Here is a 15,058-nt window from a genome sequence, read left to right as displayed (position 1 = left end):
TGCACAAAAACTAACTCCAAGTGGATCAAAGACCGAAACATAAAGACTAAAACGATAAAGATCATGGAAGAAAAGATTGGGACAACCCTAGGAGCCCTAATACAAGGTATAAACAGAATACAAAACATTACCAAAAATGATGAAGAGAAACCCGATAACTGGGAGCTCCTAAAAATCAAACACCTATGCTCATCTAGAGACTTCTCCAAAAGAGTAAAAAGACCACCTACAGACTGGGAAAGAATTTTCAGCTATGACATCTCCGACCAGCGCCTGATCTCTAAAATCTACATGATTCTGTCAAAACTCAACCACAAAAAGACAAACAACCCAATCAAGAAGTGGGCAAAGGATATGAACACACATTTCACTAAAGAAGATATTCAGGCAGCCAACAGATATATGAGAAGATGCTCCCGATCATTAGCCATTAGAGAAATGCAAATTAAAACTACGATGAGATTCCATCTCACACCAGCAAGGCTGGCATTAATCCAAAAAACACAAAATAATAAATGTTGGAGAGGCTGCGGAGAGATTGGAACTCTCATACACTGCTGGTGGGAATGTAAAATGGTACAACCACTTTGGAAATCAATCTGGCGTTATCTTAAACAGTTAGAAATAGAACTACCATACAACCCAGAAATCCCACTCCTAGGAATATACCCTAGAGATACAAGAGCCTTCATACAAACAGATATATGCACACCCATGTTTATTGCAGCTCTGTTTACAACAGCAAAAAGCTGGAAGCAACCAAGGTGTCCATCAACGGATGAATGGGTAAATAAATTGTGGTATATTCACACAATGGAATACTACGCATCGATAAAGAACAGTGACGAATCTCTGAAACATTTCATAACATGGAGGAACCTGGAAGGCATTATGCTGAGCGAAATTAGTCAGAGGCAAAAGGACAAATATTGTATAAGACCACTATTATAAGATCTTGAGAAATAGTAAACCTGAGAAGAACACATACTTTTGTGGTTACGAGGGGGGGAGGGAGGGAGGGTGGGAGAGGGTTTTTTATTGATTAATCAGGAGATAAGAACTGCTTTAGGTGAAGGGAAAGACAACACTCAATACATGGAAGGTCAGCTCAATTGGACTGGACCAAAAGCAAAGAAGTTTCCGGGATAAAATGAATGCTTCAAAGGTCAGTGGAGCAAGTGCGGGGGTCTGGGGAACATGGTTTTCGGGGACTTCTAAGTCAATTGGCAAAATAATTCTATTATGAAATCATTCTGCATCCCACTTTGAAATGTGGCGTCTGGGGTCTTAAATGCTAACAAGCGGCCATCTAAGATGCAGCAATTGGTCTCAACCCACCTGGAGCAAAGGAAAATGAAGAACACCAAGGCCACACGACAACTAAGAGCCCAAGAGACAGAAAGGGCCACATGAACCAGAGACCTACATCATCCTGAGACCAGAAGAACTAGTTGGTGCCTGGCCACAATCGATGACTGCCCTGACAGGGAGCACAGCAGAGGACCCCTGAGGGAGCAGGAGATCAGTGGGATACAGACCCCAAATTCTCATAAAAAGACCAAACTTAATGGTCTGACTGAGACTGGAGGAATCCCGGCGGCCATGCTTCCCAGACCTTCAGTTGACACAGGACAGGAACCATCCCCGAAGACAACTCATCAGAAATGAAAGGGACTGGTTAGCGGGTGGGAGAGAGACGCTGATGAAGAGTGAGCTAATTATATCAGGTGGACACTCGAGATTGTGTTGGCAACTCTTGTCTGGAGGGGGGATGGGAGGATAGAGAGAGAGGGAAGCTGGCAAAATTGTCAAGAAAGGAGAGACTGAAAGGGCTGACTCAAGAGGGGTAGAGCAAGTGGGAGTAGGGAGTGAGATGTATGTAAACTTATATGTGACAGACTGATTGGATTTGTAAACGTTCACTTGAAGCTTAATAAAAGTTATTTAAAAAAAAATATAGATATCCCACTGTATAGGAGACAGAGCTAACCATGAGAATCTGAGAAGCAGAGTCAACTTGGGCAAAATTTATTGGCATGCCACCTCCAAGGCTACTAAAGTTATATAAATGGGTGTGCGAGAAAAATCTCTCCTAGGGTGGAGATGACAGGGCAGGTGTTCTTCCACTGAAAACAATAAACAGGTACAGAAAAGGATCCAATGTATAATAGAGTTGATGCCTGTTCTTGAAATACTTAGGCCCGCTTGAAAGTATTCCATGTTGAGTTTCACATGGTCCAGGATCTAATTTCATGGCTAAACTACAGATTTTTTCACAAGGAAGAATATACGGTTGCCACAAAAAAAAAAAAAAAAATTTTTTTTTTTTTTAATCAGCCCAAGTTTGTCTATGACGTTAGCCAGAGCAGTGCACAAGATGATCAGTCTAACTCTGTTTAGCTTGCTGTGGTAACCTAATTTTAGTAGAGTCCATAACTGCCCTCTCCTGGCTGGCCTTTTCCTGAAACTTCACATGTGACCCTAGTTCCTTAACCACTGACATCTATTAGCAATATCCAGAAGCTAGTCTCACATTAATATGTGCACAATGATGGGTTGAACCCATGACCTATCTGTTGACCCAGGTACTGAAAACAAGGCAGAGAATTCCCAGCTTTTTTGGCTATAAGCCTAATGTGCTCCTGTGCTCCTACTAGGACCCCTGGAATTGTGGTAAGTTACAGAAAGTCACCTGTAGAGGGAGATAGAAAACACAGGCAGTAGAAAGAGCCTAGAGAAAAACCAGTTGCCATCCAGGGTATTCAGACCATGGCAACCCTACGTGTGTCGGAGTACGAATGTGTTCCGGAGGGTTTTCAATGGCTGATTCTCAGGGAGATGCTTAGATGTGACACCAAAATGTGAGCAACAAAAGAAAATATAGGTCAGTTGGAATTCAACAAAATGAAAACCGTTTGTGCATCAAAGAGCATTATCAAGAAAGTGAAAACCTACAGAATGGAAGAAAATTTTGGAAACTATCTGGGAAATAAGGGTTCAATATCCAAAATATGTATAATATCTATACAGCTCATGACAGTGACCAACAAAAAGGACAAACAACCCAATTTAAAAATGGGCAGAGAGCTCTTGTTCCCAGATTCAATTCCATTTCAATTCCCTTGCCTCCTCCCAGAGGCACCTAAGGTGCTGTGACCCTGGCCCCAGGAGTCACTGCTCTTCTCCTTGCCCACCCTTCGGCCCCGCCCACTGTGCCCCGCCCCACCCCATCCCCTTCGGCCTCCGTGGCCCCTCCCTCCGGGACACACTTAGGCAGCTTCTCAGGAGGAGGTGAGTGTGCCCCGGGACTTGCTCTGGAAGCGGAGCTGCCACTGCCTAGCCGCTCTGCTCCAGGAATGGTGCCTGAGGGCTCCCCGCGATTCAGCTCCGGTAACTCCTGTCCGCTTCTGAACGGTCTCTTCCTTCCCCTGCCCCTCAGTTCCTGTCTAAGGTTGCCTTTTATGCTCAGGGCTCGGAGGTTGTGACAAATATACTGGTTTCATTGTTTTTCAGGTCTTTGTTGTAAAGAGGGCTGGATAGAAGCATCTTCCTATTCTGCCATCTTGGCTCCACCCCCTAAGGTTTCTTTTTAATTTCTTGATAATGTCTGTTTTTCCCTTAGAACGTGTTTACTTCTTAAAGATTATTTTTACCTTTTTTATTGTTGTGAAATTATACAAACCATTTGCAATTCAGCATCTTCACGTACACAGTTCAGTGACACCAATTACATCAATCACGTTGTGCAACTGTCACCAATATCCATTGCCAAATTTTCTATCCTATAAACAGAAACTCAATGCTTCCTAAACAGTGATGGACAAAATTTGTAACTTGCACATAATCCAATTTTTATCTTGTTGTTTATGCTTTTTCTGTCATATGTCAATACCCATTGCCAAATCCCTGTAATCTCTTCTATTTAAGAATGTTATGACTTTAGTTGTTATCTTTAGTTAGTTCAGTGATCATTTTGAGTTATTTGTATGATGTGAGGTAGAAGTTGAGCTTCCTTCTCTTGCATGTGGAAATCCAGTTTTCTTTGTGCCATTTGTTGAAGAGAGTCTTCTTTTCCCATTGAATGTATTTGGCGTCCTTGTTGAAAATGAATTGACCAGATATGACTGGGTTTATTTGTAGAGTTTGAATTCCATTCTGTTGGTCTGTATGTCTATTCACATGCCGATAGCACACAGTTTGGATTACTGCAGCTTTACAATTGTTTTGAAGTTGAGAAGTGTGAGTCATGTGACTTTGATCCGTGTGTTTGAAGATTATTTTGGCTATTCAGGGCCTCTAGCAATTCAAGGTGAACTTGAGGTTTGGCTTTTCCGTTAATGTAAAAAAATGCTTTTAGAATTTTCATCGGGCTTACACTGAATCTGTAGATGGATTTGGTAGAATTGCCATTTTGACAATATTAAGTCCTGCATTGCATGAAAACGGTATTCCTTTCCGTTTATTTAGGTCTTCTTGAATTTCTTTCAGCAGTATTTTGTAGTTTTCAGTGTATAAGCTTTTGCCTGCTAAGTTGAATTTATTCCTAAGTGTTTTCTTTTTTAGATGCTATTGGAAAAAGTGTGATGTTCTAGATTTCCGTTTTAATACGATTGTTTTGTTTTTTTTGAGTGTATTTTCCTTGAAATTTGTTCCTTAGTTTTGTAGATTCACATCTATCATGAAATGTTGAACCTTTTCAGTTATCATTTCTTCAGGTATGATTTTTGTCACTTTCTCCCCCTCTTCTCCTTTGCGGGTAGCAGTGCTGGTCATGTGGATTGTGTCTAGCAGATCTCATAGGCTTTGTTTACTTGTTTTTAGTTTTTTTTGCTCTTGAGACTCAGTAATTTCAATATCCCTTTTTTCAAATTTGTTGATAGTTTCTTCTTCTTTCTGAAATGTTTGCATTCTCTAGTAAATTTTTATTTCAGTGGTTGCACTATTGAGCTGCTGAATTTTTGTTGGTTTCTTTGTATACTTTCTATCTCTTTATTAATAGCCTCGTTTTCTTTTATAGTTTTCCTGATTTCCTTTAGATATTTCTCCATGTTTGGTTTTGGCTCTTTAGGCATATTTAAGACAGTCGTTTTGAAGTCTTTGTCTAGTAAGTCTGATGTGTGGACTGGAACGTTTTCTGTCAGTTTATTTTGTTCCTTTCAATGGAACAAATTTTCTTTTTCTTGTATGCGTTGTGATATTTTTTTTAAAGTGGACATTTTAATATTATAAAGTGGTAACCTGGAAATCAGATTATGCACCTTTCCCTTTTAATGTTTTTAAATTAAATTCTTGAAGGTTATTTTATTGTATTTGTTTAGTGACTTTTTGGAATGAATGTATTCTTGTTTATAGGTGGTCACTGAAACATCTGTTGTTTAGCTTGTGTTCACCTAGAGTTTTCTTTTCACACTTTACGTTTATCACTGCACACTCTTCTTGCTTGCGTGGTTTCTGGGGAGGTCTGATGAATTCTAATCCTTTGTTCCTTTATAGGTATAGTGTTTTTGTTTCCTCTTGTTTATGTAAGTTTTCCCTCTTTGTGTAATTATCTGCACTTTCAATATCCTATTCCCAGATTTAGATGTTTTGGTAGTTATCCTGCTTGGTGTTCTATGGGCTCCTCGATCTGTGATTTGTTGTCTGGCAACAATTTTAGATAATACTGTGCCATTAAAACTTCAAATATTTCCTGTGTTCCTTTTTCTCTTCTGCTTCTGGTATTCCCTCTATGCATATGTTAGACTTTTTGGGATTGTCCCACATTTCTTATTCTCTTTCACTCTTTTTTCTTTTCAATTTGACAAGTTTCCACTGACAAATCTTCAACCTTACTGATTCTTTGCTTAAACATGTGCAACCTACTGATAAGCCAATCAGTGCCGTTTTTCATTTGTGTTACTCTGTTTTTCATTTCTGATATTTTTTTGAGTATTTCTTTGAGTTTCAGTCTGTTCATTTTCATTACCCTTTTATTGTTGCATGTTGTCCACTTTTTACCCAGAGCCCTTATCATATTATCATAGCTATTTTAATTTCCTGGTCTAATATTTCTAACAAAGGTGCCATATCTGATCCTTGTCCTGTTGTTTACCCAGTCTCTTCAGTCTGTGTGTGTTTCCACGTTTTTGTCAAGGCTATGCTTGATGAGGACTTCCTGGTGGTGTAGTGGTTAAGTGCTACGGGTGCTAACTAATTGGTTGGCTCTTCGAATCCGCTAAGCGCTCCTTGAAATCGCTATTGGGCAGATCTACTCTGTCCCATAGGGTACTATGTGTCGGAACCGACTCGACGGTAGTGGGTTTTGCTTTTTTTTGGTATGTTTGATGAGGACTGAAGGTAGGCAGTTTTCCCCCTATCTGGCATGTTAGATGGTGTTTGGTATTTCCCCTTCCTCAAGTCTATTAGGCTCTAAAAATTGGAAGTTGGTTAGGTTGGTTGAAAGGGTGGTAGAACCGTTTCCCTTAAGGGCAGACCGTTGCCAAGAACACAGTAGTGTTTGCAGTTGGTTACTTTTTTTTTCCAGCTGGAATTATGAGAGACTTTTTCTTACAGTTTGACAGTGAAAACCTAGTGAGTCTCCTTTATGAGAAGTTCACCGAAGTGTGAAGGAACCATAAGGGTAGGCCCTGTGAAATTTCTCTCTCTCAGTTTCCAGGGATTAGTCAATTAGCATTGAAGTAAGGAGCCCTAGTGGCATAATAGTTAAGCACATGGCTGCTAACCAACAGGGTGTTGATTAAAACCAGCCAGCAACTCCATAGAAGAAAATACTTGGCTGTTTGCTTCCATAACGTTTCCAGCCTAGAGAATCCTATGGGGGTGTTCTACTCCATCACATTGTGCTGCTATGAGTTGGAATCAACTCATCGGCACCTAATAACATATGATTCTAGGTCAGGAGGTGGAAGTAACGGTGGTGGCATTCTCTGTTCCCAGTAAGCAGGGATTCTTTGTAGTAGTGCATGTGTATCTCCAGCTTCTGGGATAGCAGATTGCTCTGTGAGTTCAGATCTGTGACAGAGCTAAGAAGAGTTGTTGCTTTTCAGGTTTTTCTTATTGTGAGCATGCAAGGGACATCCAAGTTCCTTTTATAGTGGAATGGAAAATGGAAATTCCCATCTAGTGTTTTTAGAGTGATTTTGAAATGAGAGGAGCTAAAAAATACATAGAAAAAAGAAAGAAACAAAAAATCAAAACAAAACCCACAAATACTTCTCCTAGTCTGTGCAGATTGGCTCTGTGCTGGGGCACTCCTGAAACACTTATAGAGTGAGAAAAAGTGTAGGTCTTTCTCAGGTAGTTTCTGAACAGAAATTTTGCTCTAGGTATTTGTAGCCTGCTAAATTTCCCCAAACACACAGTTGCTTTTGAATATCCTGATTTTCCAAAGAAGTACTTCCCAGTTTTGGCTTTTAGGCCTTAGGCTATCTATGGTATGTTTTGAGCATACTGTTTAGCCTCAGCCCTCTATGGGCTGTTAGTTCCCCTTGCAATCTTTCCTTATAAATGCCTGCCACCTTAGCAGCCTGGGTCGTAAGTTAGGTCAAAGAGACAAGGTCCTTGCATTAGTCCTTCAGGCATCCCCCAGAAAGATTAGAAGAGACACACACAATGATTTTCTGTACTCTAACTGGAGCCAGGAACAGGGTCCCACCCTGGGATCAGAAGCAAGTGCTGCTGCTATAAGATGACCACTGAGTTGGGGAGGAGATTGGGCAAGGGCAAGAAAAGAGACCACAAAGTTGCCTTACCTTTTTAAAGCCATCTTTTCCTTGATTCAGTATTTGCTGTGTTGATGTCAACTGTTCACTCTTTTCAGGATACTCACAGGGTAGCAACACCTTCTAGGTGTCTTTTCCCCCTTTGGTGGGGTGAGAGCTTCATATAACATACCTCAGTGTCTTGCTGAACTTACCCACTTGATTCATTTTAACATTGCCCTTTGGTAGGGCTCTGAATGAGAGACTGGAACTCAGTAGGCCAGAATCCAAACGTGGCCACTTTCAGAGCCAGGATCACTGACAAGATCCAGCAGAGCTCTTCCAACCTCCACAGACTAACCCCCAAAATAAAACTGATTTTTGTCACTTTTTCATTTTCTTATTTTGTATTTTTTTCTTCTAGTTTTTATATGCTTTTTCTCATCTTTTTCTCCTTCAATTAAGTTTTTATTTGCATGTTACTAGTTGCTGTTGAGTAGATAACAGTTGGCAGCAACACCAAACGTGCAAAGTAGAACTGTTTCACAGGGTTTTGAAGGTTGTGACCTTTCAGAGTCAGTTACGAGGCCTTACTTTGGAGATGCCACTGGGTGGGTTTGAACTACTAACCTTTTGGCTTGTCATCCAGGGCTTAACAATTTGTGCCACCCAGGGGCCTAGTTTTTATTTAGTCATCAGTTTTTACCACTTTGAATCCTGTGTTGGGACCCATTGGCCCTAAGCTAAGTAAGACTTGACCCAAGTCCGAGATGATGCAGAGGCCTCTTGGCCATTTCTTCTGAGGAGGAGACCCATGTGTAAGACTACCAAATGCTCGAAAACCTCTGCAAAGGTACCTTCACCAACGTGAAGTTGTCTAAAGCTCTTCTCACTGGAAATAAGGTAAGATCGTTAGGGAGACCCAGCAACCTCCTGCAGCATCCACAGACTATCCTGAGAGGTTAAAATTATGAAGGCTTTCATTCATACCTTTTCTTTATTCTGCCCTAGAACTCTTCCAGGGAGAAGAGTACGACAGACTTGCCAGTGGATGTGTGGAGCCTGGGAGTCATCTTGTATTTGTTGGTGAGTGAATCCCTGCCTTTTGGTGGAAATGCCTTCATGGAGCTGTGGGAGTGTTTACTGTGAAATTGTTTGAAGTCATCAAGAATGAGAACACACTCCACATAGTGATGGAATATGTAAGTGGAGGGGAGGTGTTTCATCATGCAAGGGCTCATGGCAGGATGAGGGAAAAAGGGGCTCAAGCCGCCAAATTCTGCCAGATAGTGCCTGCGGTGCAGGATTGTCATAACAAGTGTATGGTTCAGAGGGGCCTGAAATGAGAAAACCTACTATTAGATAAGAAACTGAGCAGCAATCTTTCAGGTCTTGACCTTGGAAATGAATTCAGCCTGGGCAACAAGCTGTCTACCTCCTGTGGCAGTCTCCCTTCCTTTATTCTGCCCTAGAACTCTTCAGGGAGAAAAGTATGACAGACACCCCCAGTGGATGTGTTGAGCCTCGGAGTCATTTTGTATTTCTTGGTAGGTGGATCCCTGCCTTTTGTTGGAAATACCTTCGTGATACTATGGCAGGAGGTAGTGAAGGGACTTTCCCTTCCATATGACTATGCAGTATGAATACCTGCTGAGCAAAATTTTCATTCATGACCCTAGTGAGAGAGGTACCTCAGAGGCAATTCTGACACATCCGTGGATGATGGTGGGTCATGAAGAACAAAAGCTGTATGTGGAGCCACACCCAGATTACAGTGACCCTCAGTGGATTGAGGTGATGTGTTACACATGGTGAGAGATTCAGTGCTTATTGATGATGCCAAAGTACAGTGTTGTGATAGTCGTCTATTTGCTCCTGGTCGTAAAACACCTGAGACAGAGGGCCATAGCAGCCTGCAGTGGATCTTCATCCCATGGTGTACAGTGTACCCTCTTGTGCTAACCCAAGCAGAAGAGGTAGAGCGAGGCTGCCATTCCAGCTCTCTTAGTCTTCTAGCGCTGCTGTAATAGAAATACCACAAGTGGATGGCTTTAAGAAAGAGAAATTTATTTCTTCGCAGTACAATAGGCTGAAAGTCCAAATTCAGGGTGTCAGCTGCAGGGGAAGGCTTTCTTTCTCTGTCGGTGTTCTCATCAATTTTCCCCTGATAGAGGAGCATCTCAGGTGCAGGGACACCAGGTCCAAAGCATGAGATTCGCTCTTGTTGCTGCTTTATTAGGGGTATGAGGTCCCCAACTCTCTGCTTGCTTCCCTTTCCTTTTTATCTCTTGAGACATAAGAGGTGGTACAGACCACACCCCAGGGTAACTGCTTTTACATTGGATCAGGGGTGTGACCTGGGTAAGGATGGCATCACCATCCCATCCTAATCCTCTTTAACATAAAATTACAATCTCAGAATGGAGGACAGGCACAAGATACAGGGAATCATAACCCAGCTAAAGTGATGCACACTTTTGGGGGGAGACATAATTTAGTCCATGAGGCGTACCTAAAATTCCTCTTGCAATTATGGCAAAAAATGTGCGGCCTGAGGAGGACCAGGGGTCAGGGCAGAAGAGCAGAAGCATAAGAACAACCCATCCTGGAGAGAAAGAAGGCCAGTCCTGTGCCCTCTGTGAACAGCAATGTTTTCACAAACAAACACGGAATTGACCATTCCAGAAATTAAGGGAAGACCACCTTGGCCAGGGCAACATCCACAATGCTTTGGACAGTCTATCTGATTCAGGATCAGGGGCCTCCATGGCATCTACCTGTACCTCAGTCTCTCCACCCCAGTCCTACATATACCACGAATCCAGGACAGACTCGGTGCAGCCCAACCAGGACTCTGGAGTGTGCTCCAGGGTGAGCAACAGTGACATGCTGCAGTTTAGAACATCTTCCCAGTGTGTCTGTGAGGCTTCCTCCTCATCCCACACCATGAGCAGCAGTGGTGGAGCTCAGAAGGAACTGGTTTCCTCCAGGGAGTGTGAAAACTAAGCTCTTTGCATGCTGAGAAGCTGCAAGAGATTCCTGACCAGCTGAGTTTGCCTCAGATTGTGAGCCCAGCCTCTCCCTCTGTCAGCAGCCAGGGATGGCAGGGGGCCACTGAGATTTATTCAGTGTTATTTGCAGGATTACATGTCTTGGTTTGCCAGCTCAGCGCCACATATTTCTAACTCAGTACAAATAGAAGGAAAAGGAGGAGATACTGGGAATGATGAAGAATTTGGTAATGGGGGTCCATCCATTTAGCAGGACAATAAATTGAGAAATGACTCTGGACAGGCTTAAGTGATTGGAACTCAGTATTTGGAACATCCCCGCATCACTTTGGCAAGCTCTTGCTCTTTCTTAAGCTGCACTACGTATTTTTCACAATGTAAATCCTGTCAACCATAGGCCCTTAGAAGTATTGACCTATTTTCCTACTAACTATAATGCTCTCTCTCCCCCACCAGTACAAGCCCTTTTCCTGAGGCAGAAATGAATCCCACTAACTAAGTGATCAAGGGCAGTGGTCACTAATCAGTACATGCAAGGAAGATAAAGTATATGGTATAAATTAGGTGGACCAAAGCATGTCTCAAAAAATCAGGAACTACAACTAGCTTGGAAGTTCTTCCCTAATGTAACCTTCTCACACTGTCAAAACACAAGTTTCTTTCTTTCTTTTTTTTTTAAATAACACTCAGTATTTTGTATGTCCTATAGGAATTGTAATTGTGGCTGTGCCCCCAGTAATCAGGCATGGCTGCTGGGGGGTTATAGCAAAGCAATTTCTTATGGAAAATGGATTTAATCCCATGGAGCTATCTAAGCACTCTTCACGTGGGAGAGTCTAACCAAATTGACAACTACCTGCTTCCAGTGTGTGCTAGGCCTACCAAAACCATTAATACGGAAAGATTTGTTGGAAACTGATACCCAGTGTTAAAAAATATAGACATGTCACTGTACAGGAGACAGAGCCAACCATGAAAAGCTGAGAAGCAAGGTCAATTTGGGCAAAATTTATTGGCATGCCACCTCCAAGGCTACTAAAGTTCTATAAATGGGTGTGCTAGAAAAATTTCTCCTAGGGTGGAGACGATAGGGCAGGTGGTCTCCCTCTGAAAACAATAAACAGGTTCGGAAAAGGATCTAATGTATAATAGAATTGATGCCTATTCTTGAAATACTTAGGCCCACTTGAAAGTCTTCCATGTTGAGTTTCGCATGGTCCAGGATCTAATTCGATGGCTAAACTCCAGATTTTTTCACAAGGAAGAACATATGATGTCATTCCACAACTCACCTGGTCTTCGGTCATTAGTGTTCAGTCAGTGAATGTATTCTTGAGATGGTCTCTAAATTCAGGTGGGACAAGCTCAAGGTCATACTTTGGCTCTTGTGGACTTGGTCTGATTTTCTTCAGCTTCAAGATGTTTCAGAAATAGACTGGAGGCCTTTCTTTCAAGTCATCTGTGTGTGGAGTTAAACCGACAACTTTCTGGTTTGCTGTTCAGTGCATCCCAAGGGACTCCAGAGAGATCTCGATGGCCGTGTTAGTGAATCAAGTGGCTTTCCCTATTACAAGCTTTCCTTTGTCTGTCTGAACGGATGAATTTGGGAGTGTTTGTTTTGTTTTCATGAATTCTTTGCTTCATGTTTGCTGCAGCGGATCTGTAGGAATCTGAGAGCAAAGACGAGGTGGAAGTGCTTAAACCTGGAGAGGCCAAGCTGTTGTCGGTGAAGTTTACGTGGAGGAACCAGCTCCATGGAGCCCAACGAGATGATGTGGAAGATCTGCCAAGTGTGCGATGCCAACAGCTGCGAGTGGGATGTCTCCCGGGCATATGTGTTGCTGTGCACACGTGACGTGCAGGCCAAGAGGACTTTGTGCAGTGGAGGATGAAGGTATGCACACTGCCTTGATGATTGCTCAACAGGGTTCAAGTGAAGTGAATTTCGGGCACCCTTTTTAGGTGGGTTTTCCGAACATTGCCTTCAAAATTACAAAGGAGCTTAAACCTTGGAACTCCTGTTTTCTCTCAGGCAGCTCTGCTGCCCCCATTTTAAAGTGCAAGGTCCCTGGTGATTTTTGAGACAATGCTATTGAAGGCCTCAGAGGTCCCTGAAATTCTCTTCACTTTTACCCCATTGAGAGTCCTCCGAGGCAGGGTGCACACCTCCATCCTCCACTGAACGAAGTCCTGTTGTCCTGGTGTGCCATTCATACACAGCAGTGTGTATTTGTGGGTGAGATCCCAGTCACAGCCATTGGCATCCAACACTTGACAGATCTCCTGCAGCATCTCGTCGGGCTCCAAGGAACTGGTGATCTTCATCCTCCAGGTAAATTTGAGAGAGCGCGGTTTGGCCTCTTGAGGTTTGATCATTTGTGGAGCTTTGCTGTCCGATGCTTTGTGGTCCTCTTTGTCATATGTAAAACAAAGGCATCTTCTCATGAGCTTAAAGAACCTTCCAGTGGCCCGCTTCCAGCCCTGGCTGCTGACAGAGGAAGAGGCTGGACTCACAGTCTGGGGCAAACTCGGCTGGTCAGGTAACTCATGCACCTGCTCCTCAGAGGAAGAGGCTAGACTCACAGTCTGGGGCAAACTCGGCTGGTCAGGTAACTCATGCACCTGCTCCTCATTTACGGAGCTTAGTTTTGACATTCCCTGGGTAAAACTGGTTTTCTCCGGGGCCCTGGCACTCTCGTTGATGGTGTAGGCTGAGGAGGAAGGCACAGAAACACACTGGGGTGGTGTGATGGGCTGTGGCACCTCACTGTTTCTCACCTTGGCATACAGGTCAGAGTCGTGGTTGGGCTGTGCCCAGGCTGTGGTAGATTGCTGCCGCAGGTGGGCCAGGGCCAGGGAGAATGATGGAGAAGTAGACACCATGGAGGTCCCCATACCTCCCTCAGATAGAGTGTTCAAAGCATCGCGGATGTAGTAACCAAAGGTGGGAATGGTGGGCTCGGTGTAACTACGCTGTTTGGGTTTAGGACAGACGGTAGGAGGCACTTCATGGGATGAGGAAGGAGTGTGGCTATCGGTGCAATGGGCTTCAGCCTGGGGTTCCAGGGTGCTGGTGTGGCTGTCAATGTCATATGTGTCGTGACGTAGGATCAGATAGGTGGCATTCGCATCATTGTAATTGTGGTTCAACAGTGAGTCATGAATGTCTTCCTGCATGTAACCCGTGTTCACCGTCACCTCAGTGTGCCAGTGGTTATCGTAGTCTGGGAGTGGCTGCACATAGAGCTTTTGTTTTTCTTCATGGCTCACCTTCATCCATAGATGTGCTAGGATGTCCTCTAATGTGGCTCTCTTTCTTGGGTCACGAATGAAAATTTTACTGAGCAGGTGTTGACACTGGCTAGACATGTGGAAGGGAACGTGATATTGTCCCTGCAGCACCTGCTCTCGCAGCTTCGTCAAGGTCTTCCCACGAAAAGGCAGAGATCCAGTTACCATGAAGTATAGGATGACTCCCAGGCTCCACACATCCACTGGGGGTCCGTCATACTTTTCTCCCTGAAGGAGTTCTGGGGCAGAATAAGGGGGAGTGCCACAGAAGGTATCCAGCTTGCTCCCTGTGGTGAATTCAGTTCCTAAACCAAAGTCTGCAAGTTTGATGTTCATTCGCTTGTCCAATAGTAGGTTTTCTGTTTTCAGATCCCTGTGAACAATACCCTTGTTGTGGCAGTACTTCACCGCTGACACTATTTGTTGGAATTTCATTTGGGCCTCTTTTTCGCTCATGAAGCCATGATTCACTAGGTGGTAAAAGAGGTCCCTTCCACTTGCATACTCCATCACTATATAGAGGGCGTGCTCATTCTCTATGACTTCAAACAGCTTTACAATATTTGGATGATGGAGATCCTTCATAATTTCTATCTCTCTGTATAGTCTGTGGAGTTCGGAGGACGTGTGCTGGCTCTTGTCAATTATTTTAATGGCTACCTCTTGGCCGGTGATGATGTGCTGGGCCAGCTTGACCTTGGCAGATGCCCCCTTGCCGATGGTTCTGAGGAGGTGGTAGTGTCCCACATGAGTTTCCTCCACAGCAGAGAAGGCTAAGTGGCTCTGCAGCATGTTGGCTATGGTGCGAAGGCGTAGCGGGCTTTGGGATAAGAGGTGCCCTTGTGGTAGGATTAAAAACTTAAAAACCCAAAACCCTAAAAAGTGGTGACTAAAAACTTAATGAAATATGGAAAAAATGAGAAAAAGTTAAAATATAATCAAAAAGGTAAAATGAGAAAAGAGGAAGTAAAATTTTAAAAACTGATAAAAATAAGATAAATTGTATATATAAACAAAACAAGAAATCAATGAGAAAGATTCAAAAAAGGAATAAAT

General features: G+C 43.1%; 1 protein-coding gene across 1 annotated transcript; it reads right to left on the bottom strand.

Moving 5' to 3' along the window:
* Positions 1 to 12,763: 12,763 nt before the first annotated feature.
* LOC126070932 (serine/threonine-protein kinase MARK2-like) lies at positions 12,764 to 14,794 on the bottom strand. Its single transcript, XM_049875259.1, has one exon. The coding sequence runs from the start codon at positions 14,792 to 14,794 to the stop codon at positions 12,764 to 12,766; it is 2,031 nt and encodes a 676-aa protein (XP_049731216.1).
* Between the last annotated feature and the right edge of the window lie 264 nt (positions 14,795 to 15,058).

The sequence above is a fragment of the Elephas maximus genome, chromosome 3, assembly GCF_024166365.1.
Source record: "Elephas maximus indicus isolate mEleMax1 chromosome 3, mEleMax1 primary haplotype, whole genome shotgun sequence".
Taxonomy (NCBI): domain Eukaryota; kingdom Metazoa; phylum Chordata; class Mammalia; order Proboscidea; family Elephantidae; genus Elephas; species Elephas maximus.
This window is presented reverse-complemented; position numbering and strand designations above follow the sequence as displayed.

Excerpts from the sequence above, each read along its gene's own strand:
- LOC126070932 (XM_049875259.1), bottom strand. The coding sequence starts at position 14,794 with ATGCTGCAGAGCCACTTAGCCTTCTCTGCTGTGGAGGAAACTCATGTG.